This window comes from Passer domesticus, chromosome 5 (assembly GCF_036417665.1).
Source record: "Passer domesticus isolate bPasDom1 chromosome 5, bPasDom1.hap1, whole genome shotgun sequence".
NCBI lineage: Eukaryota > Metazoa > Chordata > Aves > Passeriformes > Passeridae > Passer > Passer domesticus.
Window position 1 is genome coordinate 73538057 of NC_087478.1, and position 25255 is coordinate 73563311.

The window sequence follows — 25255 nt, forward strand, 5'->3', positions numbered from 1 at the left end:
CAGTTAAACTCTATTATTTTCTCTTAATGCCACTCTTCTTTTTCCTCTAGGCCTTCAAAGTCGAAATTAGTAGCTTCATAAACCAAAACTCTGTTATAGAGGGTTTTGGTAAAAAGGAGACAGAAAGCTGAGCTTTCCTCTTCTAGGGAGATAGAGTTTTTCTTCCCTGAATAAGCTGAAGTAGTGACAATTCCCATCTTTTCCAGTCCTGGTATTCCTCATGCCCACACACATAAAATCAATTCCTCCATCAGAAGGATTGAGGAAGCACACAGGTTGAAGTGTTCAATCCCCTGCAATAGGTGCAAATCTGTAATTGCTCAATGCTTTACTTTGACACACAAATCCAAATGATGTCACTTGGATGCCCACTCAGTTATGAGCAATATTGTCCTCAGGAGAGAAATTTCAAACCATGCAGGCATTTCTGCAGTTCACTGTGCCCCCAAAAATGATAGCCAAAAAGTTATTATGTTTAAACGCCTGCTTCTTTATGAAAATTGGATGAAAAAGAGAGGAGAGCTTTATTTTGAAACCTGCATCTGATTTGTGCCATATTTCAAGGGTAGTTCCTTTTTTCTACTTTGCTATTCCTGAGCTCCTTTGAAGCCTCAGTTACTTTTTTCTCTATTCAGAAGTGGAAGGGAGCTACCTACAGCAATTCAGCAATATTTGCACCACCAGAAAAAATGGATCAGCTCCCAAGGAGCAGCTGTTCCTCTCTCCCAGCTGTAAACCCTTCATCCAGGCTCCACAGTCACGCTCTCTCTGCTCAAGAGATCCCCTTAGAAAGAAGTGGATTCACGCTCAGAATAGCATCCTAAAAATTTAGGTTGCTTTTAGACTGCCATTTTTACCTAGGACCAGAGTCAAAGCTTGAGACTCTTGGCCAAAATCTCAACATTCCTCTGAGCCTGTGTGCAGCTCCCCAGATTGCAGGGACTTGTGGGGACTTTCCAATAATATTGCTCTCACTGGAGAAACAGCTGCAGCAGAGACCATCCATGGGAAAAAGGAGAGGGTCTGGTATCTGGCTGGGACCACTGTGGGGTGTTAGTGGCAGGGCTGTGTTCCTAACAACCAGCACATGCAAATGAGCAATTATAGAAAGGACATCTTTTGCTGACATGAAGTAATGTTCCTTCTCCAGTAAAGCCATTAGGAAAAAAATATCCAGAGAGATGAACCATTGTGGTTAGAGCTTATGTGAATATTGAACGTGCTGCAGACTTAATTGGGAAGGGTACTATTAATCCAGTGTCTGTCTGTCCATCTCATGGGCACTGTGACTGAGTGCTTTAGACACCCAGAGTACTGGGCCAGGCACAACTCACTGGCATCTCCCACAGGATGGAGTTCTCAGGAGACAGACAAGGTGTTGTTACATATGAGATGCTATTTCCAGAAGAGAGACAGCAGCAGCAACACATGCATCTAAAAAAGCACAAGATTTTGTGCTGCAGCAGAAAAGAAAAAAGAAAATAGGATAATGTTAAAAGTACAAGTATTAATTCCCACAATGGTGGCATTACTTAAAGGGCAGGGTAACAAAACACCACTTTGGTTTGTTGAAAGGAAAAATCTTTTTCTACAAAACCAATGCAGCTCTTCCAAGGACTGATGAGATGCTATCACCTCCCTTAACTACCACTAATCCTGCCAAATCCCATGTCATGAGTGAGCTCTTCACAAAACAGACTCCCTGCTGCAGGAGTCACACCTGAGACATTTGTGCTCTGCTCTCTCCTCACAAACAGAGTAGGTTCTGTAGATTTCTGGGCTCCAGCAGCCACAACACTTTTGGGAGCAGAGGCTGCACATAGCCTCTCTTCAAATGTCCTGCAGGACAGACACTGCTGTCTCCTGGCCCAGCTAACAAGAGTCCACCATGTGAGGCAAGCAGCATCAGGCTGCCCCACACCCTGACACATTTCACAGCATGCAGAGGCAGAGAATTAACCACAGTGCACCAGTGCTTCCTGGAAATGCCTTCAGAGGAGCAATAGGTGCCAGTTTCTTGAGAGGCACAGCTAAAATCCCAATCCCTTGCCAGGTGCACGTGCCAGGGGGGCTCCGTGGGGAACGGGTTTGTGTGCTACGGGAACATCGTGGAGCGCCTCCAGGAGCTGAATGCAGAAGTGGGAGGACAGTGGCAGGGCAAGCTGACATCCAGCCTCCTGCTCATGGGTGAGTAGCTGAACACAAGCAGAGCCCAGGGGGCTGATCCTGCCCTGTCTTCCCCCACAGCCCCTGCTAGAGGGAAGTGCCACCCACAGCACGACAGCACACGTGCTGCCCACGGCAAAGCCCCTCAGACCATCTGAGGCTGCTCTGCTCCTCACATCATGAGTGTGGTGTGAGGCTCTGCTCCTCACACCATGAAAAGTTCTTGCAGACTGCAAGGACTGCCAGACAGAAGTGCTAAACCTCTTCCACAACCACTCACACATCATTTAACATCACCAGTGGATTTTGCCCCACAGTGTAACAAGTGGGGTTACCCCACTTCTCCCTGCCCCCACTGTTTTGGACAAATGGGATTTGGCCTAGAATGACCCACACTAGTCCATCAAAAACACTGGCATTCCCAGTTACCCGGTGAACTGAACAACCTAACAGCCTTCATCATCTTCTCTATGGCCAAAAATTTGAGGCATGAACAAACACTGCTAGAATTGAGCTGGATATTTGACTTTAACTTGTAAACGTGGGGGGAAAAAATCCTTCTCTTTAATATAATTTGCTCAGTCCCACAGAGCCCAGAAATTAAAATAAAGACCATGAACTCCTGAACAGAAGGAATAAGAATCCCCCATAGCTGGCCAAGGTCAAAACCTGGCAGAGACTTTCATACTCAGCACTGAAGATCAATATCCATTGCCTCAGCACTGAGAGTTCAGCTGCAGTTTCTCTATGCATTTCTCCTCACATGTCTGAAAAGTGCCCAGCATGTTGAGTTAACAACAACCCAGATTTCATGTGCTTTGGTTAAGTTTTGGACATAAATGTGCCATATGATCTACTTGCCAGAAGCTACAACGACGCATTAACCACTAATCAGGTTAACTTCAAATATGTTCACTCCACACTGCTGTTTTTCAAAAGCTAATTTATAGATGTTTTGTAGGACAGCATATTAATTTTGAGATTCTCTGCACAATACACCTGTAAAGATTTTTTCCAGTTCTGATTTTATACCTCTAGAAAAAGAGCTGAATATCAGAAATGTTTAATGCCTTCAGCTGCAGAACCAGTGGTCTCTCATGCTGCTGCCTTGGATACAGAAATAGCCTCTGGGTAGTAAATGAATTCTAATTAACTTTCAGTGCATCCAGTTTTGATTACCAATCGTGTGGTTGCTGATATTTGCAGTACCAGCAGGTTATCAGCTGCATATTTCAGACCCCATAGAGACTGAATTGATTTAAATCAGAAGGCTGTCTTCCTGTAAGGACACATCCCCAAAGAAGCTGCTGGTTTTGTGTCCTTGCTCTGGCCTGTATGCCACAGAATCCAGGCTGCCAGAAGCATCCTGAATGTTTTGCCTCATTTTGTGTCAAATATACAGCAGCACCTGGATTTCACATCCCATCTGTCTCCCTTCTTTTAATGGCTTCTACTTTAGAATCTTAATATTTAATAATCAGATACTATTATTGCTTATTCTCCCTTCACAGCTTTGCACACTCCCTTTGGCAAATGAGGTTTTCAATAGGCATTTAAACTTTTTTTTATTCCCTCTTCTCATAAGAAAATACCTATGAATGGCAGCTGAGCAGTCTGGGACCATTTACTGTGCTTGTACCAACAAACAGGGGACTCAAAGGCACAAATGTAAGTAAACAAAAGAAAAAGTTTCACATTTGGGGGATTTGGCTTCTACAGAAATCTCATCTGTGTTGTAAGTGTTTTGATTCAGCAGATACAAATAATTTGCTCTGGTACACTTCCAGTCACATTTAAATCTAGGGCCACAGACTGCATTTTCCCACTTTAAAGGAAAACAAAATAACTTGGTGAGTTAGGGTGGAACACTGTCACACCGCAAGCTAAGTTTTGGACTGTCTTACATGGCCATGCTCAAAGTCTTTCCACTCAGCTGAGCCAGGGGTTGAACTAAGATCAGAATTTTCAGCAGCGAGGCCTGCAGGTCACCTTGTACATAAGGGGGATAAAAAAAATAATGGCTTTAGTGAAAAAAAAAACAAACAAAAAAACAAAAAAAGAGATTGACATGTAACTATCACCTTCCACTGACATCAGGACAATTCTGGAGGCACCTGCTGCTTATGCAGGGATGTAAGGGTACAATGTGAGCTGAACCAAAACCAAGAGAGGTCTCCACTTTTTTCAGGCTCCATCACCTCACTTCAGGGTCAAAGATGTAATTCAGAGTAAGAACTAAAGAGACCAAAAAAGTATTCACCATGGTTTTTGTTTTTTTTTTAGATAAAGCCAGCATTGAAATAAATCTCTGTTCCTCTGCTTTTCTAGGTAAAGGATCTCCTGAAAAATAAACAGAAAGCCCAGTACTTCATTAAACTCCATGTTATTGCAGGTCAATTGAACACCAGTAGCTTGAACAATGCTAATGTAATATATACTTTGACTGGCAAGTCAGGAGAGGTGTCAAAGGGAGAAAAGGTAAGTGGCCTTTCAGCCTCCCACAGCAAGGATAGTGCTCTCTGCTCCCTCCACGAGGAGCAGGAAAGCTCTTTCTGCAGGGAGACATCAGGGCGAAGATAACTGTTGGATTAGGAAAATCCACAGCCATGGCCAGGTACTACAAGGAGTTCAAGCCAAACTTGAAACCTCACTGGCATCAAAGTTCCCACCAAATCCAGCAAAAAAAAAAGTTGCTTTAGTCATGTATCAACACTGAGTGACTTGGCAAACTAACACAGACTGGTTTAAATGTTTGCTAAAATGATGTTATCTTAAATCTGCTCAACCAACAGAGCTGGCGGGGGGACAGGGGAGGGATGTTAAGAGAGCCCAGGTGAAGTAAGAGGTGGCAGGGGGACAAAAAAACACAGAGTTTATGCTGGAAACCTGTGAATGCTGCTCACATGGAGCAGGCACTGGCTGAGCTGCAGATCCCACCTCCCAGTGAGCCCTGGAAGGAGGCAGCAGATGGAATCCCAGCAGAGAGAGAGCACAGGGCAATTAACCATGGGAAATATATAGCAAAGCTCAGTGTTAGCCCAGATTACCCAACATCAGTAATCATCAGGGCAGTCTGGTTTAAAAAAACTTGTTCTCTGTGGATGATACACTAGATTTTATAATCTGGAATTATTGGTCTTGGCCCATTATGTGTTTCTTGATGGACTGGGCCTATGTGGAGACTGAAATCAAGTACTTCTGATGTTTTGCAGTAAATCAGTGGCATCTGGGCAGAGATATCTATTTTGTATGTTCAGTGAGTACACACTCCATTTGTAACAGGAAAATATCATTGCTGTCTGAACCCTGTTTGTTTCCTGAAGGCTTCAGGACAGTGCAGAATCAGCAACATTTTGTTGTTTTAAATATTCATCGAATATAAGGAAATGGGTTAGATTCCCATAAGATTATAGGAGAGGACCTTTCCAGTACAACAATATTTTGAATAATTTCCTGGCAGATTTTTATGATTAACAGTCACCACAATGCTTTCAGGCACACTGAATTCCCCTCAGGGCCTGTCTCTATTTCCCTTCTGAATTTTGTTGTCCTGAAGCAAAAGAACATAGTCCCGATCCAAAGGAATTTTTACCCATTTCCTTGATAAGCATTGGAAGCAATCTTTAGCCTCCCCAGATTTGAATTGTTTAGGTGTTGGCAACAGGAAGGGGGTCCTAGAGTACATTCAACCTGTGTACACACTCTGCTGTCATTTCCTAATAAAGAATTCACTATCCATTGCCTGGTTTCTTTCAGGATAATCAATTAAGGATCAGAATCCAAGGAGGAAGGGGGAAAGGAAAAATTTTGCAGGGAGATATTATTGCTTCCAATGGAATTTTGCACATTATTGACAAAGCCATGGACAATGTGGGGCCAACATTTGAGAGCAGCAAAGAGGTGAGTCATAAGTTACAGACTTGCAATGTCAATCTTCCTCTTTAAATAGAGGTGAATGTGAAGGAGGGTGACTGACAGAAACTAAACAAACTCTACTGAGCCATTGCCCATCAGCTCACAGAAGCAATATTCAAAGTGAAAGGTAATGGCACAGTTTCCACAGAAAACAGACATTCACCCTTCTGCCAAGCTGGACCATGGAGGGTTTGGATGTTCTCACTGCATCTGATTGGTTCCTTGGAAAATTGTCAGCCATGATCAGTGAATTTCACTGAATGCCAGAATCACACACTAAAAGGAGGGACATCTGTACAGATACCAGCCAAGACTTGTACTCAAAGTTTCAATTCCTCCCCACAAAAGGTTAATATAAAAAAAAAAAAAAAAGATTTTAAATGCTTTGGGTTTTTGGTGCCCAGCATAAAAGGTCCTTTCTTATGTTGTATTTTTCAAATTTTTTACTCCTCTACCTTTTTTTTTTTTTTTTTTTTACTGGGGATAAAGAGATAAAAACCCTATCCCCATACATACACAGCTGTGTTTCCTGTGACCACCCAGTATTTCAGGAAATTGACAAAATCTAACAATAAACCAGCATAGCACCAGGAAAAAAGTGCTGCCATCTCAGTCATTTCCAAGAACCACCAGCCCCCCAGATGAAATGTATTCAATCTGTAACAACTGAGACTCATGCAATAAGTCAAGAAATGTCTCATAAGAGCTGGCAATTATTTCATATTCCCAGCTAAAACAAATCTTACTTTTATCCTATTTCAGAAAACTATAATGTCATTACTTCAAGCTGACGGAAGATACAGCAAATTTACATCTCTGATAGAGGTAAGGATCCATTAAAGCAATTACATAAGGCTACTTTCAGATGTTCTTCAACATTAATATGTAATTTCACTTTTATTTTTAAACCAAAACAGAAAACTGGCCTAGGAATGGATTTACAGCAGGACAACCAGGCTTACACAGTCTTTGTTCCAAGTAACAAGGCCCTGAGTAATATGAAGGCTGAGGTTCTGGATTACCTGCTGTCTGCAGAGGTACAGTCTTTCTTTAAAGCAAATCCTTCTCAGACAGGAGATAGATAGGAGATTCATACATGCATTTTCCAGTGTTCATCTAAATTAGCTCCTATAATCAAGGTTGAAAGCCATCTCTAAGAATTAAAGATCAAGACAACACCTAGAGAGGAAGAGGATCTGGAGTCTCCCATCACATGTAGGGATGAAGTTCCTCTACACCAGGCCCCCAGTCCTCTGCCTTTGCCCAGACATCCCAGCCTGGACAGGCACATGGCACAGCCCCAAAACCTCCCCTGAAATGCACCACCCTTGGTAGGAACAGTCAAGGGAAGCAGCTGCCACAAGGGTCCCACTGGATTGGGAGTCACTGCTGGAGGTGGATACTAGTATCCTGTCCCCTGGACACCTCCTGCCTGTCCCAAACAGATGCATGCCGTGACAGGCCCATGTCAAAATAAAAGAGGTGTAGGGATGAGGGCATGCAATGCCAGGGTGCCTGCCACAAGCTGAGCACCACCACTGCCCCAGAGGTTTTTGGTGCACCAGCCAGTGATGCTGTTCTCATCCCCATGTCCATTCTACAAGCCAGATTGGGTTTCTGAGCTCATTTTGGGCTAAAACAGCCTCTTTTCTGCACTGGCAGGGTTCCTGGAAGCTGCTGGAGCTGGTCCGATATCACTTTGTCTCCAACACTGAGGTGAGCACAGCTGCTCTGCCAGCCCAGAGTGCAGGAGCAAGAGCCACTGTCAGGGGTATTGTCAGGACTGCAGGCATGAGGAGAAGGAAAAGGACTTTCTGCCATTGAAACCGAGCTACCTCTGAGCCTATTCTGCTAAAATCAGCCTCCTGTTTTTCAGAAAGAGGGGTTTTTCCATACTCTAAACAAGCCCCCTGTTTTTCTTGGGTAGGGGGAAGTTCATCCCCACCCCAGCCTCTGTTGTGGGGAGGGAAAGGGAAGGAAAAGGAAAAGGAAAAGGAGAAAAGAAGAAAAGAAGAAAAGAAGAAAAGACGAAAAGAAGAAAAGAAGAAAAGAAGAAAAGAAGAAAAGAAGAAAAGAAGAAAAGAAGAAAAGAAGAAAAGAAGAAAAGAAGAAAAGAAGGGGCTGGATCCTTAATGAAAGGCTCAGTTTATGTAATCTGATGTCACTCCCAGCACAGAGAGTGGGAACAGAGGGAACATGAGAACCACGTGGACCTTCATGGTACCAGCACCACCACAATGGGATATGGATGCAAACAGGGCTATTTTTAGAGAAAAGTGTTAACATTAACCAGACTGATTGTTATAATTGTAAGAAAAATTAATGTTCTTTTGAGCAATAAGGTCCTCACCTGCAGGAACCAGCATGCTCAGTCATGATTTGATGGCATTCACATTGTTACACAAGCTGGTTTGTCAACTGATAACAATTGTCACATTGATAATGATTTCCTCACCCCAAAGAAAGCTTTTCTTGTGAAATCTGCCAGGATTTGAAGAGTATTGATATTACACTTGTCTCAACCAACTTCTATTCATTTCAGCTAGAGGTTGCCAGCCTTGTCTCCATAGAGCACATCAGGACCATGGCAGAGCAGTTCATTCACTTTAACAGCACCAGCACTGTGAGTCACAGCCCTTACCTGGGAGCAGCTCGCTCTGACAAAGGCAGCTTTGCATGCAGGGGCAGTAAAATGGGACAAGGGGAGGCATTAGCAGAGGAATTTCTTGCTGTGATGAGGCAGGAATTTTCAATTTCTCATTCCCACCTACTGTTAACATTAATATTGTGAAGGATGCAGAGAAAATGATTGGGATGCAAGGACAGACCACAGGGGTTTTGTCCTTATGCTCATTCACAGTCCAAGAATGTTCCTCATTCATGCTCTGCCTTATTTAAAAAAATATATCTATTTAAAATATTTAAAATCATTCTGTTACATATTTTAGTAATTTTAAACATTTATTAGTGCACACAAAAATATTTTTTCTCTCTGTAATATTATACTGATGTACCCAATGAACATATTTTTAAAAGTGTTAATTCATCAGGACTTGTGCAAAACCAAGCTGATCTGTTAGATTAGCTTCCTTCTCTCCTGGAGTAGAGATGCACCTATAAAAATTCTTGCAAGGGCAGAGCTGCTGCAAGAGTAAATGCAGAAAAAATACTTTTTTTTTCCTCTCTCCTGTGAATTTGGATAGATCCCAGACTCTCCCTCACTTTTCCCCTCCTCTGTCAAAGGGAACACCAAGGTATGCTTAAACCCACTGAAATCAGTGCCTGAAGTCATCAGCAGTCTTCCCATTTTGGCCAGTCTCTTATTTACCACTTACACAGTCTGACAGAGCAGATTTATAGAAAAACTTTAGATGCCTTTGTTGAAGACCAGAGAATACACAATAAATGTGTGCTTCTTGCATAAACAAGCATAATAAAAATTAGATAGCAAATTCAAAAGAAATATGACTAGAAAGTAATTTTAAACATTTAAAAATTAAATCAACAGAAACTGAGGAGCTAAAAACACTTTGTTGTTAATATTAATTTATTGTTTCATAGGGACAAGTCTTGGTGAATGGAGAAAAAATGGAAGAAACAGATATTGTTGCTAAAAATGGTCGCATTTATATCCTTGAGGGGGTTCTCATCCCACCCACAATTGTTCCAATCCTACCACATTGGTGTGACGAGACAAGTCAGGTCACAAAGGTAAGAGAATCATGAAAATCTATGTCTCCAGCTCTTCCAAAGAAGGCATTCCAGCTTCCTCTTCACTTTACTAACTTTCTCTGATATCATCCATTTGAAAGAGGTATTTTTGGAAATAAATCAATCAATGGCCACCAGCCTAGCAGAGTGCTACAAACAGGGAGCTCACATGAAAACATCCTATACCAGCTTAAAAAAATCTAGTTGTTTCATTGTTTCATTAACCCTTTGAAATACCCTTTGTCTCTTCTGTCCAACTCTTTCATCCTGTTCCTGGATCCCATCTGTGCATACAAGTGGGAATTTACAAGTGTCATGTTCTCAGGGAAAACTACTCCCTGCTTCCCAGAGAAACTTCTCCAGACCAATATTTTAATTTCTACTAAACATGCAGGGAAAGGAAACAGCAAGTTAAAATATTAACATAATAATTTTGTATTTATATATTAGAAACATGCAATTTTCAGCAGCCACAATTTCCCCTAGCCCTGCTTTCCTCCAGAAACAAAACTTCTTCCACTTAAAAGGGTGGATTCTGACAAAGCTAGCTCACTTAGGTAACACATTACAGGCCTTGGTAACATTCAGATGCTATTTCTGGTAAGAGGCTGAATGTCAGACCAAAATTTCCCTTGGAGTAAGCACAGCCCCAGCAAGCTGCCTCTGGACCACGTTCAAGCCCACATCTGGGCCAGTAACAGTTCCGGTACAAAAGGAAAACATTTAATGTCTTAGCTTACAACAGTCCAGAGCCACAGCCTGCAAAGAGGTTCCCAGCAGAGCTGGACAGCCTCAAAATGTAATGAAGAAAACACTGGCAGTAAAGATCTACCACCTCTGGCAGTAACTGCAGAGTGCTGTATGTGCAATATAATCATAAACCAGGCAGAGCTCCAAGCAGCAATCTCTGATGCAAAAAGCAATCCACACCCAGAACACTCCACTAATCTGAATTCCTTACCAAAATCCTACCTAAAAATTATGTCCAACATCAATCTATTCTAAAGCAACAGACAAAAAAATATTTCAAGACAAAGCAAACGCTGTTGGTCACAAAAATTATTCCCCAAATTTAAGTTAGGAACTTCTGTCAGCCTTGAAAGCTTCTTGCATAGTTAAAAATATAGTTATATATTCCAAGATTTAAGCAGAGCACAGCTAGCCAGGAAAACACAAAGGAACAATGGCTTTTGCAATTTTTACTCTGCACCAAGCATTCCCATCACTCTCTGAGCATCAACAGCGGGAAATATTGCCCACAACAATCAGCCAGATTTTTAGGTTCTAAAGGGGTAAAGGCACACTTACAGGAATTTTCAGAAGTACAAAGGCAAGACCCTATATCAGCTTCAGACATGATTATGCAGCTCACAAAAGGGCTTTTATAATAACATTATTAAAAATAGTGTATTTGCCAAAATATATATACCTGACCCACAGGCCTTTAAAGCATCGTAGTGGTATTGGTACCTCAGCTATTTGCTGTACAAATGCTTTTGTAATTCTGATCCTTTATTCCTTTAAGTCCTGTACAACATGAGGGACAACTAAATCCAAACCAGTACCTGACTCTTTCCACACAACCCCAGTGATAAATCTGTGGGAGAAGTGCCATAATTCAGGTTTATGGTCTCCTGTCCAATGGCTACAAACCAGAGGCACGTAACACAATGGATACTGGCTCTAGGATTTATGCTAACTTGACTGAAAAACAAGACATTGACAGTCACAAGGACAACAGCTTTGACAAACTCCATATCCACACTCTGGAAAGTTCGGCCTCTCAGATGTTATTGCATGTAGAGAATTCACCTTTAAAACTGCCAATGGAGTTTATATCTCCTCAGTAATGTAATTGCCAGACTCTGTCACCACCACATGGTGATAAATTAGCTAGCCAGGAAAAGCAACCAAAGGGTGAAGACAAAAAATATCTATGTACCACTGGATCATAATCATCTACCACATGGAAGCAAAGAATATTTTTCTCTTTGCCACCTATATACAAGACAAATTTCTGTTCACAGTGCCTGCATTCTAGACTCAATTAATCTGTGTTTTTCCAGGAAAAAAAATAATATATTCTCATAGAAGTTAAATGTGTAGACTTCACTGGACTCTCAGACAATATTAGTTAATACATTATACTGAGTCTAGGACACCAGTGCATTCATGTCCTTGTTTTCTTCTGTTGAGGAAGCTTCGTGTTCATTAAAAGAAGGGAGTGAGGGAAGGAAAAATGGGGAAAGAAAGGAGAGTGTAGAAATGAACAACAATTCTTCAAAAATCAGAGCCAGCAGATATAGCCCTGGTGCTGTGCTTTGGTTGCAGATTCATGCTGGAACACTTAGAAGTTGTAAAACAGAGGTACTCAAAATTTACAGTAATCTATAAGTATGCATCTCAGCAGTTGGTATAACACCTTTTCAAATCCCTGTCTCTACTGTTTCCATCTAGGGTGTGTGTGCAGGCTGTTTACAGCATGCACTGCCTCCCTGTTCCCAGGATGCACAGCCCATCCTAAAACCATCCTGAGACATTTCCCAGCAGACTCACCAGTTGTACAAAAGGCATAGGGGGAAGGTATGCCCATATTTTGGTTAATGCTCTGCCAATATAGAGAGCAAAAGAACCACACATGGAAACAGGAGACTGCATAAAAAATACAAATATAGATGGTACTTTTATCTCTTTTTGGCAATGACTGAATCATCTGACAATTTCAGCATTATTTTATTTGCTGTTGCAAAATTCCCTGTATCCTTCATAGGAGCTCTTGTTTCTCAGGTGAAGCAAGTCCTCTTTCAGCAGAGAGGAGATGTGAAGAATAAGAATCACTATGATGATGCTTTGAGAGTTAATAAACTGAATACATTTAAAATACACCTCACATCTGTTAAAAATTTCCTTTTGATTAAGCATCCTCCCTGAAGAAACAGTCTGCAGACACAGGTTCAGGAAGGATTGAAGATCTCCCATCTGCTTTGTATCTAAGAGATGCAAATTTAGCTGCATATTTCTCCACATACAAAATTCAAGTCTAGCTACCACAGGAATGTTATTCCCCATATTATAAAAATCCACCAATAATAGTTCTGTAAATCAGTAGTCAGAAACAATGAAAAGAAAGTTCATATAGTAAAAAATACATAACTTAACAAAATTTTTAAATGCAATACCAGCAAGATGCTTTCTGTTCTTCAGGTAAATTATGCTGTGATATTAAGACTGATATTAAGACAGAACTCTACCTAGCTTAGAAATGCTAATGCTTCCCTTTTGTGCATGTTCCAGCCTTTCTCAAAACAGAGATGCATTATTGAATGCCCAACCTTTCAAAATATTGGCTGTGCTAGAGCCTGCAATACAACAGCAAAGCTATAAAATTACAGCTCATTAAGGTGAAATGTTTGTAAAAGTTTTCCAAAATATTCTCTTATACAAGATGAACTTTCCTCTTGGAGTTCAGAAATGTTTGGACATGTCCATGTAGTTTCCATGCACTTCAACACCAGGCTGAGAGCAGCTGGTGTACATCTCAGAGGTAAATATCAGGGGAAACACAGATTAGCTGTCCTGTGTTATTGAAAACAGCACACTTATGCTCTGCCATGCAGGAGTTTTCACACGAAGCTCCAAGCCCAGGAGCCTTCATTTTCCCATAGAGCTTCACCCATGGAGAACAGGACAACTCATCCTCTCCTGGTCCCAGCCACTCCTGTCCCAGGACTTCCCATGATACTGGATAACAATGAGTGGGGAACAGCCATGAGAACCAGACCCCAATAATTGCTTGGGAAGTCCAGTTCTTGCAGAAGTCACTAGCCCCTTCTGGGGCTCCTAAATAAGCTTCTGCCCTTCATGAGCACCACTTAGTGACAGGCAGATAGGTCTAAAAACTGTAAGCTTTGTAAGCCTTTTGCTGATTCCTAGTTCTCTAGAATCACACATGCAAATCAGTCTTTTCTAATACACTTTCTCTTTATAAATAAACAGATCAAGAAGGCATTGCACAAATAAAACAACATACAAATGAAAAGGCCATTCAGTAAATCCCACCCTGGTGCAGAGGGGAAGGAGGAGGATCAAAGCAGCACGTCTGCCTGTCACAGCATCTCCCTGGGGTGAAACAGCCTTAGGTTCCTGATCTCAGATTCCAAGGAAACTGCCTGCATCCTAATTCCACTGCACTCCCACTGGCAAATAAGAGACTGCACACAATATGTGCAGATACCCACTGGCAGGTTCATAAGTGGGGACAGGATGAGGATTTCTAGCGCTGATAAGAACAAGGGCAGTATCTGGTGGTTTGTGCATCCCTTACTGAACTGCCAACACCCCTCCTGGTTTTTAACCAGGCCATTGCAGAGCTGGTTCTGGTTGAACACAAGGCTTTTCAGAGACAGTTATCCATGCAGGCATTTCTCAGAGGGCCAAAACACAACAAAGGTTCGGCCTTTATGCACTGCCTCTGCCCTAAAGCACTGAAAAAGAGGATGTTTTCTTTATTTTGCAGGAACAAAAGTGTTGCAAAGGCTTCTTTGGCCCTAACTGCAGACCATGTCCAGGAGGTTTCTCCAAACCCTGCTCAGGGAATGGGCAGGTAAGCAGAGCATCCATCAGCACCCTGCACTCCAGGGGGGAAGGAGGAGCTGTGTCCCAAAAGCCCCTGGAGCTTTTCTACACAACAGGAATGTTGGGCTCCACAAGGGCTGCCCCCTTAATCTGTGTTCAGTGATGGCTGTGGATTTCAGGTTCAGTTATTGGTAGGAGGGAAAGGGAATCTGTCACCTCTCAGATGTCCAAATGTCACATTTCTAGGGTTCCAACACACAGGGAAAGCTAAGTGACCCATTCTCATACTTTTAATTTGCACAGCACTAATGACCCCCTCAGCTCACTATTCTCACATAAAACTACAAAGAAAGGTGGAATATATAGCAGCAAAGAAAAAGCATAAACAAAGTTTTTCTTTGAAACACCTGTCTCAGCAAAGCTGGAGTCCTTCCTGAGAGTCTATCAGAGTCACAAAATATGGATGGGCATGTAGCCTCTTTTCTAGGGTAAAGACTTGTTTGAATTCATACATAACCATCACCTCCCTTCTATATCACAGTGTATGGATGGCCTGGATGGAAATGGCACTTGTGTTTGCTCTGAGGCATTTCAAGGTTTGAGCTGCCAGTTCTGCTCAGACCCTGGCAAATATGGACCTCAGTGTGACAAAGGTGAGTGCAGCTCTACAGCCTCAGCACCAGAGTGTGAGCAACAGCCCCATAGGGTCTTTTGGACCCTAGTGGTGTTCAGGCAGGAGTTAAATGGTTGCCAAACAGTCCCTGTGGAGGATGAGCAATATTTTACTAGGGTATTTTCATTTCCTATTTCAAATGGACACATCATAAGGCCAGGGTCAGTGTAAACACTCTAAATGACTTTTTGCAGGGGGCATAGCTTGTTTTGTACCAATTCATTGTTCTTTTGATTTCTGTCTCCCTCACACAAGTAATTGAAAAGAAAATTCTTGCTATTCTGTTCCCATCTGCTGTTGCCCACAACAGAACAGATTCTGCCTGAAATGACAAACATATGTAATCTAAGAACAACTAGATCTATAAACAGGTTGTGTTTAGGTCACTTAACTACCCTTACTGAATAATTTCTGATCTATTTTATAGCTTACAGTTCTTCACCGACAGATTTAATCCTACTAAGCCAAACCATAATACATTTGAGAGTCTACAGCATGTACAACATCAAACATACACACATTCCTCATCTACAAAACCATTTTTAGTCCTTTTTGTTATGAAATAGCCTGCCATTCATGAAGCAAAGCTTCCTTGAAGGTTCAAAGGTACATGGACAAAAGCTGAGACACAAATTCCGTAAGGAATTGTGGTAAAGCCTAAACTTCAGTCCCACCAAAATAATAAGTGTTTGCTTGACTAGTCACTGACACTTCTTTGGAATGCACAAAGCTTTCCTGCTGTGTCCCTTGGGCACATTGCTGTGCCTCCAGCAGCCTTAATCCACCCAGTCCTAGCAATGTGCTGGTAGGTCTGTGCTGATGCTCAGTGCAACCTGGAGGATCTGTGGGCTCAATGTTTAAAGGCTTACCCTGTCACTGAAAGCACAGCAAAAGTCATGCAATGAAAAACTTTAATAGTCTAGGACATGGCATTTTCTACTTCTCTGAAGCACTTCGAAATTCATTGATAAGAGCAGAGTAAAAATACAACAGGTTTTAAATAGTTACCCATAAAACACGCCTGAAGAGACATGGCTGTGATTAAGAAAAGTCCCCCATCAGAGTGAGATTAAAAAATACAAAAGTTTAGATTCTTGAAAAAAAAAAAAAAAGAAGAAAGGAAGAACTGATTCGTAAGAAATGCTATGTGAGTATAAATGCCTTTTTCCACTGTGGAATTGCCCATTGTAGTTTATCTCTGGTAGAGTGCCTCTGCATTAATGGGAAGTGTGATAACCGGATAGACAGCGATGGGAGCTGTCTGCCTGGATCCTGCAGAGCTGGATACACAGGGAAGCTCTGTGAGAAGCAGATTGTTCCCTGTGAGCCCTCCCTACAGCTCTGCCATGCACATGCAGACTGTCAGCTCAGCGATGGCACAGTGAGGTAAGTCAGCAGCCTGCATCCCATTAATATTCACTGTGCTGCAGCTTTTCCTGTTTGCCTGACCAAAACAATCCCTGCCAGCCGCCACTGCAACCCTGCTATGCAGCAAACAAGCATGCACCACATCAACCTTGCATTGCAAGATAATAATTATGAGTTCTCAATACCCTCTACTTATATATTTACCACTGATAGTTGCAGACAGAGCTGATCCTTGATTAAAAGCATCCCTTCCTACTAACACCTACAGAAGCTTTTAGGAAGCTCTTCTTTCAAACCACCCCTTACTGATTTAGGAGTTTAAGACTTGCTGAAAAAGAATGCAATTCTCAACAGTTTGAGGATGGATATCTCACTCTGGTCAGGCCAGGTAAGTTTTGCACACCACAGACTTCAGCACAGGTTCCCCAGTCCTGCCAGGACTGGCCACAAAACTCTGTTACTGCTTCAGCTGCCCTCACTGCCTCAAGCTCCCCCTCACATGCAGCAAGTTTGCCTCCTGCTGCAGTGTATCCATAATGAGTCACGACCAGCACAATGGGGGATGCTGCAGAACCTGAGTGCTCAAGGAATTCCCTCCAATATAGGTTAATCCTGGGGTGGGACCCAGGGAAACAGGAGGGCTCATTGTCTCACACACATTTCAGGGATAGAGCATCTTCTGTGTAACTGAGAGAGAGCACAGCCAGCCCATAAATATTTTAGAGCTGTTAGCTCAGCTTTGCAATGATAACATCAGCTTGGAATTAATTTCACTCCCTGTCTCATATGCAGAGAATGGATCCCTGATTTGACTCAATTAACCCAGTCATTATTTTGGAAAAAAAACCCCATAAAGTACACACTTGAGCTACTTGCATCACGAATCCAAGGTTACCAATTTTAAGCTGCCTATAAATAGCACATTGCAGTGGAAAACAATCACTTTATTTTAGAGCTGTCCTGTCACGTGTAACGCCTCCTTCCTCCTCTTGTCTCTGTAGCTGTGTTTGCAAACCTGGCTATGAGGGAGATGGCTTGAGCTGCAGCAAAGTTGATCCTTGTGCTGTTTTAAACCCTGGTGGCTGCAATATCAATGTAAGTACTTGCTTTTCCAACAGTAAGGCACGCAGAGAGGAAGGTTTGGCCAGAAACTTCTGCACAAGAGTCACGGTTTTCATTGGAGTTCCAGGCTCTTTCCCCAGATACCACTGCAGAGCTTGGACAAGCCTCATGGCTAAAGGCAGATGTCCCCTGGGAGTCCTGAATGGCTGCCTCTGCATCTTCCCCTAGGCTGAGTGTGTTCAGACAGGCCCAGAGGAGCACAGGTGTGTCTGCCAGGCAGGCTGGACAGGCGATGGGAGGGACTGCTCAGCCATCAACACCTGCCTGCTGCCCACCACGGCACGGTGCCACCAGAATGCCACCTGCATATACATCAGGCCAGGTCAGGTAGGTCCTGACGTTCAATGTCACCTTCATTGCCTGTCCTCAACCACTTTGATCTGCCAGAGCTTTGTCTTCAGACTTTGTTTTCTTCCCCAAATCCTCCTCTCCCTCACAACCACAATGTTATTTCCACATGGTACTCTCTATGGAAAACAGTCTCCCTAAATTCCAGTCCCAGTGTTCCCTCCTTTCTACGTGGTGGTGCTCTGGCAGCAAATACATTTTTAGAAAGTGCATTAGTAGATGTCAGGTATGAAGGTCTTCTGCAGATATTAGTCAGTCTCATTCCATTAAAGTCAATGCCAAGATATAGAAACACAGAGAAACTAATTCACCATGTCTAGAATATGAACACTATTTTAATAATTTTAATGAATTGCTGTGTTTTATTGAAATGACAGAATGACTGTAAGTGTAAGGATGGATTTCAGGGGAATGGAATTGAATGCACACCCATAAACTCATGCCTGGAACAAAATGGAAAATGCCATCATCTGGTGAGTAATTAATCACTCCCTGAACAAAGTGTTCAGATTTATATCACACGTGGCCTCCTGCGCACACCATAGAATTTATTTGACATTTCAAGCCTGCAATTTCCTTTGGAGAAAGCACTTTCCAAAGCAGTTCTACAAGCACCAAAAACTGTGTACATCAGTATGGTACACAAGCTGAGGATGGACTGCAAGGGCTGTTTCCAAATCTGCCAGTACAGAAGGGCTGTCTCAAGCCTGGAATAAATAAATGCTGTTTTTCTACCAGCAACTACAACTTGGATCCACTGTCCTGTTGGGACAGCTACCCAAGTCAATCTCTTCCCAGGCATCTATCAGCTTTATGAGTAGCTGCATGTGCTCTGGTGTGCCCTGTAGTTCAGGTGGGGCACAGAGCTGAGGTGAGGAGCTCTGGGGAGCAGAGGATGGATCTGCCATAGTCAGGTGAAAGAATAGGACCTGTAGGGAGGAAACAAAAAGGTGGAGCAAGGGTTTAGATTCCTATAGACTTAGTGCATGGTGGGTAGGGAAGGAAGTTAGTGCCCTGGGCTGATGGAGTGTGTCTACAGGAAGGTGAGAACACCCATGGAAGATGGTAAAAACTCCTTTGTAAGCTTATGCTTATATATAAACAGGTCCTAGTAAGAGGTTTCACAATCTATCCGTGCTGGAGTGGTCTCCTGAGTATTTGATGAATTCTCTCTTTCTGGTTCAAAGGCAACCTGTCAGTTTGAGTCTTCCCGTGGCTGGGAGTGTGTGTGCCCCGAGGGCTACGAGGGGGACGGCAGGATGTGCTATGGAAATGCTGCAGATGTAAGTACTGGGTCACTGCCTCTGGGCACAGCACCTGCTGCACGGGTCCCACCCTGCACCTTAACCAGAGAGGATGGCAAAGCTTTTACAAACAGTCAGAAAAATATGGTGCCCACCAGTGACCTCTGCAAAGGATGTTCCAGTGGGAACACTTGCCTGATACATAAATTATTTGTTGTGTTTCAAAACATGGCTTGGGAAGGGGCCTAAGGGAGCAGAGCATGTTTCTGGCTTCAAACTAATTGAAAATTTGAAACTGAAAACAAATTGAAAAACAGAGTCCAAACCTACAGAAGTGCTAAGCACTCACCTCCCAGCTGGGAGCACCAAGCAGTCAACTCTTCTGAAGTTTTGCCCTGCAGTCTCTCTCTCAGTGGAAATGATCAATTTATCATGTTGAAACAAACTGTGCTGACCCACAGGCAGATAAAACCAAAGCGAGTCAATTGGTGAAATCAATATGCATTTAACAGCACAGGAAAAATGAAAGTGTCCTCAGTCTCAGCTCCTGGCAATAATCTTGCATGGCTCTCAGCACTATCTGCCACCTCTGCTTATACCATCATCTATCTCTGTTCTAAGTACTCTGGCAGAATAAGGGCTGGGTGATGTGTAAGATGCTGTACAAATATCAGCTAAAACAACATATGTTTCAATCAATTTTGCATGGAGTTAAGAGAAGAATTAAGTTTAAAGTCACAGGAAATTAATGCTTAGCCAGTACACAATACATACCAAGGTGGGGTACACACCTAAGCAATCCATAGCCTGATTTTCAAGAATTGATAATTCACCTTTCCTATTACCAGAAAATATTTTTAAAAACCCCAAAAACCATTAATGCCATCCCTTTTCACACACACTGAAAACCTCCTCTTCCTCCATGTCACATCAGCCAGGCCAGACACAGTGGGTGGCCCCACAGTCAAGAGCACTTTGATACAGCTAATTATAGCTTACAAACTCATTGATCTCTCTTCTTTCTCATCAGGAGCTATCCACCCTGTCAGAAGCAGCTGCTTTTAACCAGTGGGTTAATGTAAGTATACTTGGTGGTTGATTTCTGTAGTTATGTTCAAGTTTGCAGAAATACATGAGCCTTGCGGAGTTTAGAAATGGGAGCCTCACAGCAATATTTCCACCAGAGAGAGGAAGCTGAAAATCTGGAGAGATATCAGATGCCTTTCTCACCTGTTGGGGGGGAGGGGGGGGGGGGGGGCTGATCATCTGAAAAACAACTTCTGAACCCAAATCCAGCGAGTAAGGAAGCTCCACAAGCAGCAGAGCTAGTTCCAAGCCTGCTCTCTGAGGCAAGGAGCTACATAAGCCATGACTAGTTCTGCATGAAAACACACTGCAGCCCAGGTGAGCAGCAGCAGGGTGTGAGCAGAGACTGAACATGACCCCAGGTGTCTCAACTTCTCTCATTCAATAAAATGACAAGTGGGAAGGGAAGGCAATGCCCTTCCCCCCCATTTCCACATGCCCCATGGCAGGAAAATCCAAGTGTGTGGCTGGACAGTGTGCTGCTGCCATAGCAAGAGAGTAGGAAAAAGCTCAGTCTGTGCAGGCCTGGCTGAGGTGCAGGAAACAGAATCATAGAAAGGTTTGAGTAGAAAAGGACCATTAAAGTCCATCTGGTCCAATCTCCCTGCCATAAGCAGGGACATCTTCAACTAGGTCAGGTTTCTCAGAGTCCTGCCCAGCCTGATCCTGAATGTCTCCAGGGATGGGTCATCCATCACACCCCTGAGCAACCTCTTCAGTGTTTCATCACCCTCATTGTTAAAAAAGATTAAAAATTCTTTCTTATATCAAACCTAAATCTATTATTTTTCAGTTTTCATTGTCCCTTATTCTTTTGCAAAAGGTCCCACTAAAAATTCTGCCCCACCTTTCTTACAAGCTCCCTGTAAGTACCGAAAGGCCACAAAAGGTCTCCCTGGAGTCTTTTCTCCAGGCTGAACAACCTCAGTGAGGAAAGATTAACTTGTTTGGCTCCAGGTTATGGAAGAAGCACCAAAGTAGGTTTCAAATCCCAAAGTTCTGGATATACAGGTTGTCAAAATCTACTTTCTACTTTCACATACTATCATTTATTGCTGGAGCAGCAGTAACATTAAGGTTTTACCCCACTGTGATTGGAACTGTATGAATAAAGAACAAAACTGGTGCTCCCACAAGAACTTAAACCCTAAATATAAGAAGTGTTCAGCAAATACATGGTGAACAAGAAAAGACAGTGCTGTGTTAATGACTAGCACCAGAAGCAGAAGTCACAGCACATCAGTTGCTTTAAAGCTTTTCAAAGTTGAATGGCTTGGGGATCATTGCATCATCATAATGGCAAGGAGCACCTCAGGGAGCTTCTCAAGAGAGCTCCATGTGGCTCATTCAGGCCAGCTGTCTGCCTGGCCCCGAGCTGAGATTGTGGCACTGGACCCTGTATAGAGAAACTAAAGAATTTAAAGGAAAGGGCACAGGAAGAAATAAGAAATGCTGTTGTCCTGCTAATATGCTCATTAGATAATGAGGGAACAAATCAGAGGGAAGAGTCTGTACAATCTCTTGAAACAGATGTGGAAATTTCTGCTACACTTCAGAGAAATGCTATCACTTAAAATAAACACTGGTAACTACAAACACGAGCAAAATAGGGAGGCATATCCATCTGTGGGTTTTTAACTTTGTACTTGAGCAGGAATGTGATGTTTACCACTTTTCATAACTAAATTTTTTTCTTGCTGCTCAGGAAGGATGAGAAGGGGAAGTTTGTTGCTCTTTCTATATTTAAATATTTGGAAGGTGATAGGGATGATGGCTAGGAAGAAAGATGATCTTAACACAGACAAAATTCCCAGCTATTTAAGGGAGCTGATTCCCTTCTTGATTCAGAACCCAAGATGGGTAATGAAGGACTATCCAAAACAGCTTCCAGGCAGCATACCAGCTGCAAAAAGGTAGACCCCAAGCTCATATTGCTCCCTCAAGTTTGGCAGTATCAAAAATGGCAAGTTGTGGAGCCTGTGAAAAACTTGGAGAACCCCATCTTCAGCAATATCACATGTAAATATTTAGCTTTCCATTTTTCACTCAAAAAAAAAAATCCACACAACTGGAAAAATCCTCTCCAGTGGAAACTCTTTCCATCCTTAAGGCAGATAAAAACATAGAAGATTAATTAAGTCATGAATGCTACAGATCTCACAATCTCCATCTAAAATTAGAGCTGTCAGCAGCAAGCTCCACTGCAGTGCTAGTGGACACAGATAACTCTTGGACATCTTGAAAAAAATCCCAGCCATGTTAAATAGTCTTCTTCCAGATGGAAACACTGTGTCATGGGAGTTTCTTATATCATGGTTCATAGTCCTATCTATTGAACAGCATGGAGTGCTCTGTAAGAGAAAATTACATGAATTTATCAATAACCACTGGCATTTTTCACCTCCATTTATCACCACTAGTTTTTTTTTTAAACATTCAAGTGCCTAATATGAAACCTATGAGACGGGCTAACTTTTGTGGGGGTCAAGTTATGTATGTCATCATAAAAAACAATTCTGACCTGGACATTATCTCTGCCCTTTAAATGCTGGCAATCTATTCTGCAAAAAATAGACACTCGTTTACCATTTTTGTACAGCTCTGAGTGCCATTGTTCAAGTCATTGCTCAGTATAATAGTTTTTCCCTTTCCAGGCTGGTCACAAAGCACGTCACATATTCCACCTTGCTTAAAATGTCACCAGCTACTATTTATAGCCCATCCTTATAATTAATTATTTTACCCTCTTTACTTCCATGCAGGAGGCCAAGATAAACTCGGTGTTGTCCACCACCTCAAACCTGACTGTCCTTGTGCCTTCTCTGCAAGCAATTGAGAGCATGGATGAAGATGAGAAAGCCTTTTGGATGACAAAAAGTAACATTCCAACTCTCCTTAAGTACGTTCATGGTTTGGGGGTTTGGCTTTTTAAATTAACTGTTTTTGTGCTAAATGAGTCTTTGGTTTGAAGCCACTAGAGCAAGACAGGTATTTTGATTTTAAAGAAAGGGCATAGTATTCCCCTTCTAGTTCCAGTGGCATATAAATCTCTGTAGCAAGGCCACTGGAAAAAAAAAGGATTATTTATGTTATGTCAGAAATGTTTAAAGGTTGAAGTAAGATGAAAACATGGCTGAACAAGGCGTTGTAGAAGCAATTCCTGCTTAAAACTACCATTTGAGACACACTAAGCATGTTTATCTGAAATAAGACAAAGAAAAAAGGGAGAAAATACAAAATCTTCAAATCCAGTTAATTTCCTTTAGGTATCATGTACTGACAGGAGCTTACAGCTTTGCTGATTTCCAGAATTTATCGTCCTCTGACATGCTGCCAACATCGCTACAGAGCAAATTCCTACACTTGTCTAAAGAAAATGGGGTGAGATGACCTGCAAACCACTGTGGTATCATACACCAAACCCTGGCCATCACTGCCACTGACTTTCTCGTATTACAAAACCACATCTATTTTATGTATTTCTTTCTAAAATACATGCCATAAAATTAAAGGCATAGTTCAATTATATGGGGCCCTCTGGGAGAAACATTAGTTTGTTTTTCTCCACCCTTTACATCACTGAAATTTGTCCACAATATTAATTTTTTCTAATACCCCAGTAGCTGCTACAAACACTGGACAGCTGTAACCAAACAGAATGGCAGTCCTTGCCTGGAGCAGATTGCGTGAGCTAAATTAATGAAAGAGCATGAAGGAAACAAAATAACTTAATTTGGGGAAGGTAGGAGGAAGAACTTAATTTGGGGAACAGGGAAGGTAGGAGGAAGCAGTGATAACACACATCTCCACATGCGCAACTTGATAGTTCTAAACCACCTGAGGGTATTTTTAATGGCAAATAAGTTACAGCCCTTCCCCCTTAGCCTTTTTATCAGGTAAATTCCATGTTCTGAGGAGGATTTCCTAGAAATACACAAATCACATTTAAGCACTTCATCCCCGTTAAGGGAGAGGGAAGTTCCTCCACCTCTATGCTCCAAAGGAAAAGTTACGAAAAAGCTGCACAGAGCTGGGAAGGTGTGAATCAGCTCAGAGCTCAGCCTGCCCTGTGCTGCAGGCGAGTGCACCAAGCTCAGCAAACCCCTCCAGTGCAAGCCAGCCCAGGGAGCAGCCAAGGGTCCTCCAGTCCCCTTCCCTGTGCCCTGTGTGTGATTCCCTGTGGGTCACCAACCCTCTGGGTGAGTCAGTGGTGCCATGCTACAGCCCTAGGCAAGCATTTGGGGAGGTGTGGAAATCCACAGGATGAGCTGCTGGCAAGCAGCACCCCACCAAGTCAAAGGCAAGCCCTCTCTCCTCTCCCTTCTGCAGAACCTGACCCTCGAGGGCGCTCACTTTGTGGCCAGCGACATCGCATCCACAAACGGGGTCATCCACGTCATTGACAAGGTATCAAATGTATTGAACAGGATTTGCTCTTCTGCGCCACGAGCAGCACAAACCTATGAGCCCCCTGTGGAAAACACTGTGCACAGAGCAGCATCTTGCACTGCATGCGATCCTTGCGGGTGATGTGGGGTGTCTGCTCCTCTGCAGGTGCTGACCCCGCTCCGCAGCGCTGTCCTGCCGAGGCTGCTGGACCGCCTGGAGCAAATGCCCGACTACTCCATGTTCAAGGGCTACATTATTGTAAGCTTTCACACCATTCTCACAGTGTTTCAGAGCAGAGGAAGCTCTCTGCTTTGTTTGCATTTCAGACTATCGGTGGTCATTCTGATTTTTTTTTTTTAATGTGTTTCACAACAGCAATACAACCTGGCTAACGAAATAGAAGCAGCAAACACATACACAATCTTTGCCCCAAGTAATGATGCCATAGAAAATTACCTAAAGGATAAGAAATCTGCTACTCTGGTATGTATTACTCACAAGGCTCCTCCTAACAGCTCAGTATTTCATCTTTGTTTCAAGTGGATGGGGGTTATGAGGACACAGATATAGGGAGATTTGTTTCCCAAAAATACCATTATGTTAGGTTTTGTTTGTAACATCAAAGTTGAAATGGGATGGATCTACCTGTACTGCCCTG

General features: G+C 42.7%; 1 protein-coding gene across 1 annotated transcript in view; it reads left to right on the forward strand.

Moving 5' to 3' along the window:
- STAB2 (stabilin 2) overlaps positions 1-25255 on the forward strand; it is a 76955-nt gene that overhangs the window by 16504 nt on the left and 35196 nt on the right. Inside the window, exons 10-31 of the mRNA XM_064421069.1 lie at positions 2054-2187; positions 3752-3834; positions 4495-4644; positions 5923-6066; positions 6844-6906; positions 6999-7118; positions 7744-7797; positions 8624-8704; positions 9643-9792; positions 14309-14395; positions 14909-15020; positions 16246-16426; positions 17410-17503; positions 17699-17857; positions 18256-18351; positions 19066-19161; positions 20153-20200; positions 22971-23107; positions 23475-23589; positions 24538-24615; positions 24763-24855; positions 24973-25080. Of these exons, the coding sequence (XP_064277139.1) occupies positions 2054-2187; positions 3752-3834; positions 4495-4644; positions 5923-6066; positions 6844-6906; positions 6999-7118; positions 7744-7797; positions 8624-8704; positions 9643-9792; positions 14309-14395; positions 14909-15020; positions 16246-16426; positions 17410-17503; positions 17699-17857; positions 18256-18351; positions 19066-19161; positions 20153-20200; positions 22971-23107; positions 23475-23589; positions 24538-24615; positions 24763-24855; positions 24973-25080 (2383 nt within the window). The remainder of the gene's footprint in view (positions 1-2053; positions 2188-3751; positions 3835-4494; positions 4645-5922; positions 6067-6843; positions 6907-6998; positions 7119-7743; positions 7798-8623; positions 8705-9642; positions 9793-14308; positions 14396-14908; positions 15021-16245; positions 16427-17409; positions 17504-17698; positions 17858-18255; positions 18352-19065; positions 19162-20152; positions 20201-22970; positions 23108-23474; positions 23590-24537; positions 24616-24762; positions 24856-24972; positions 25081-25255) is intronic.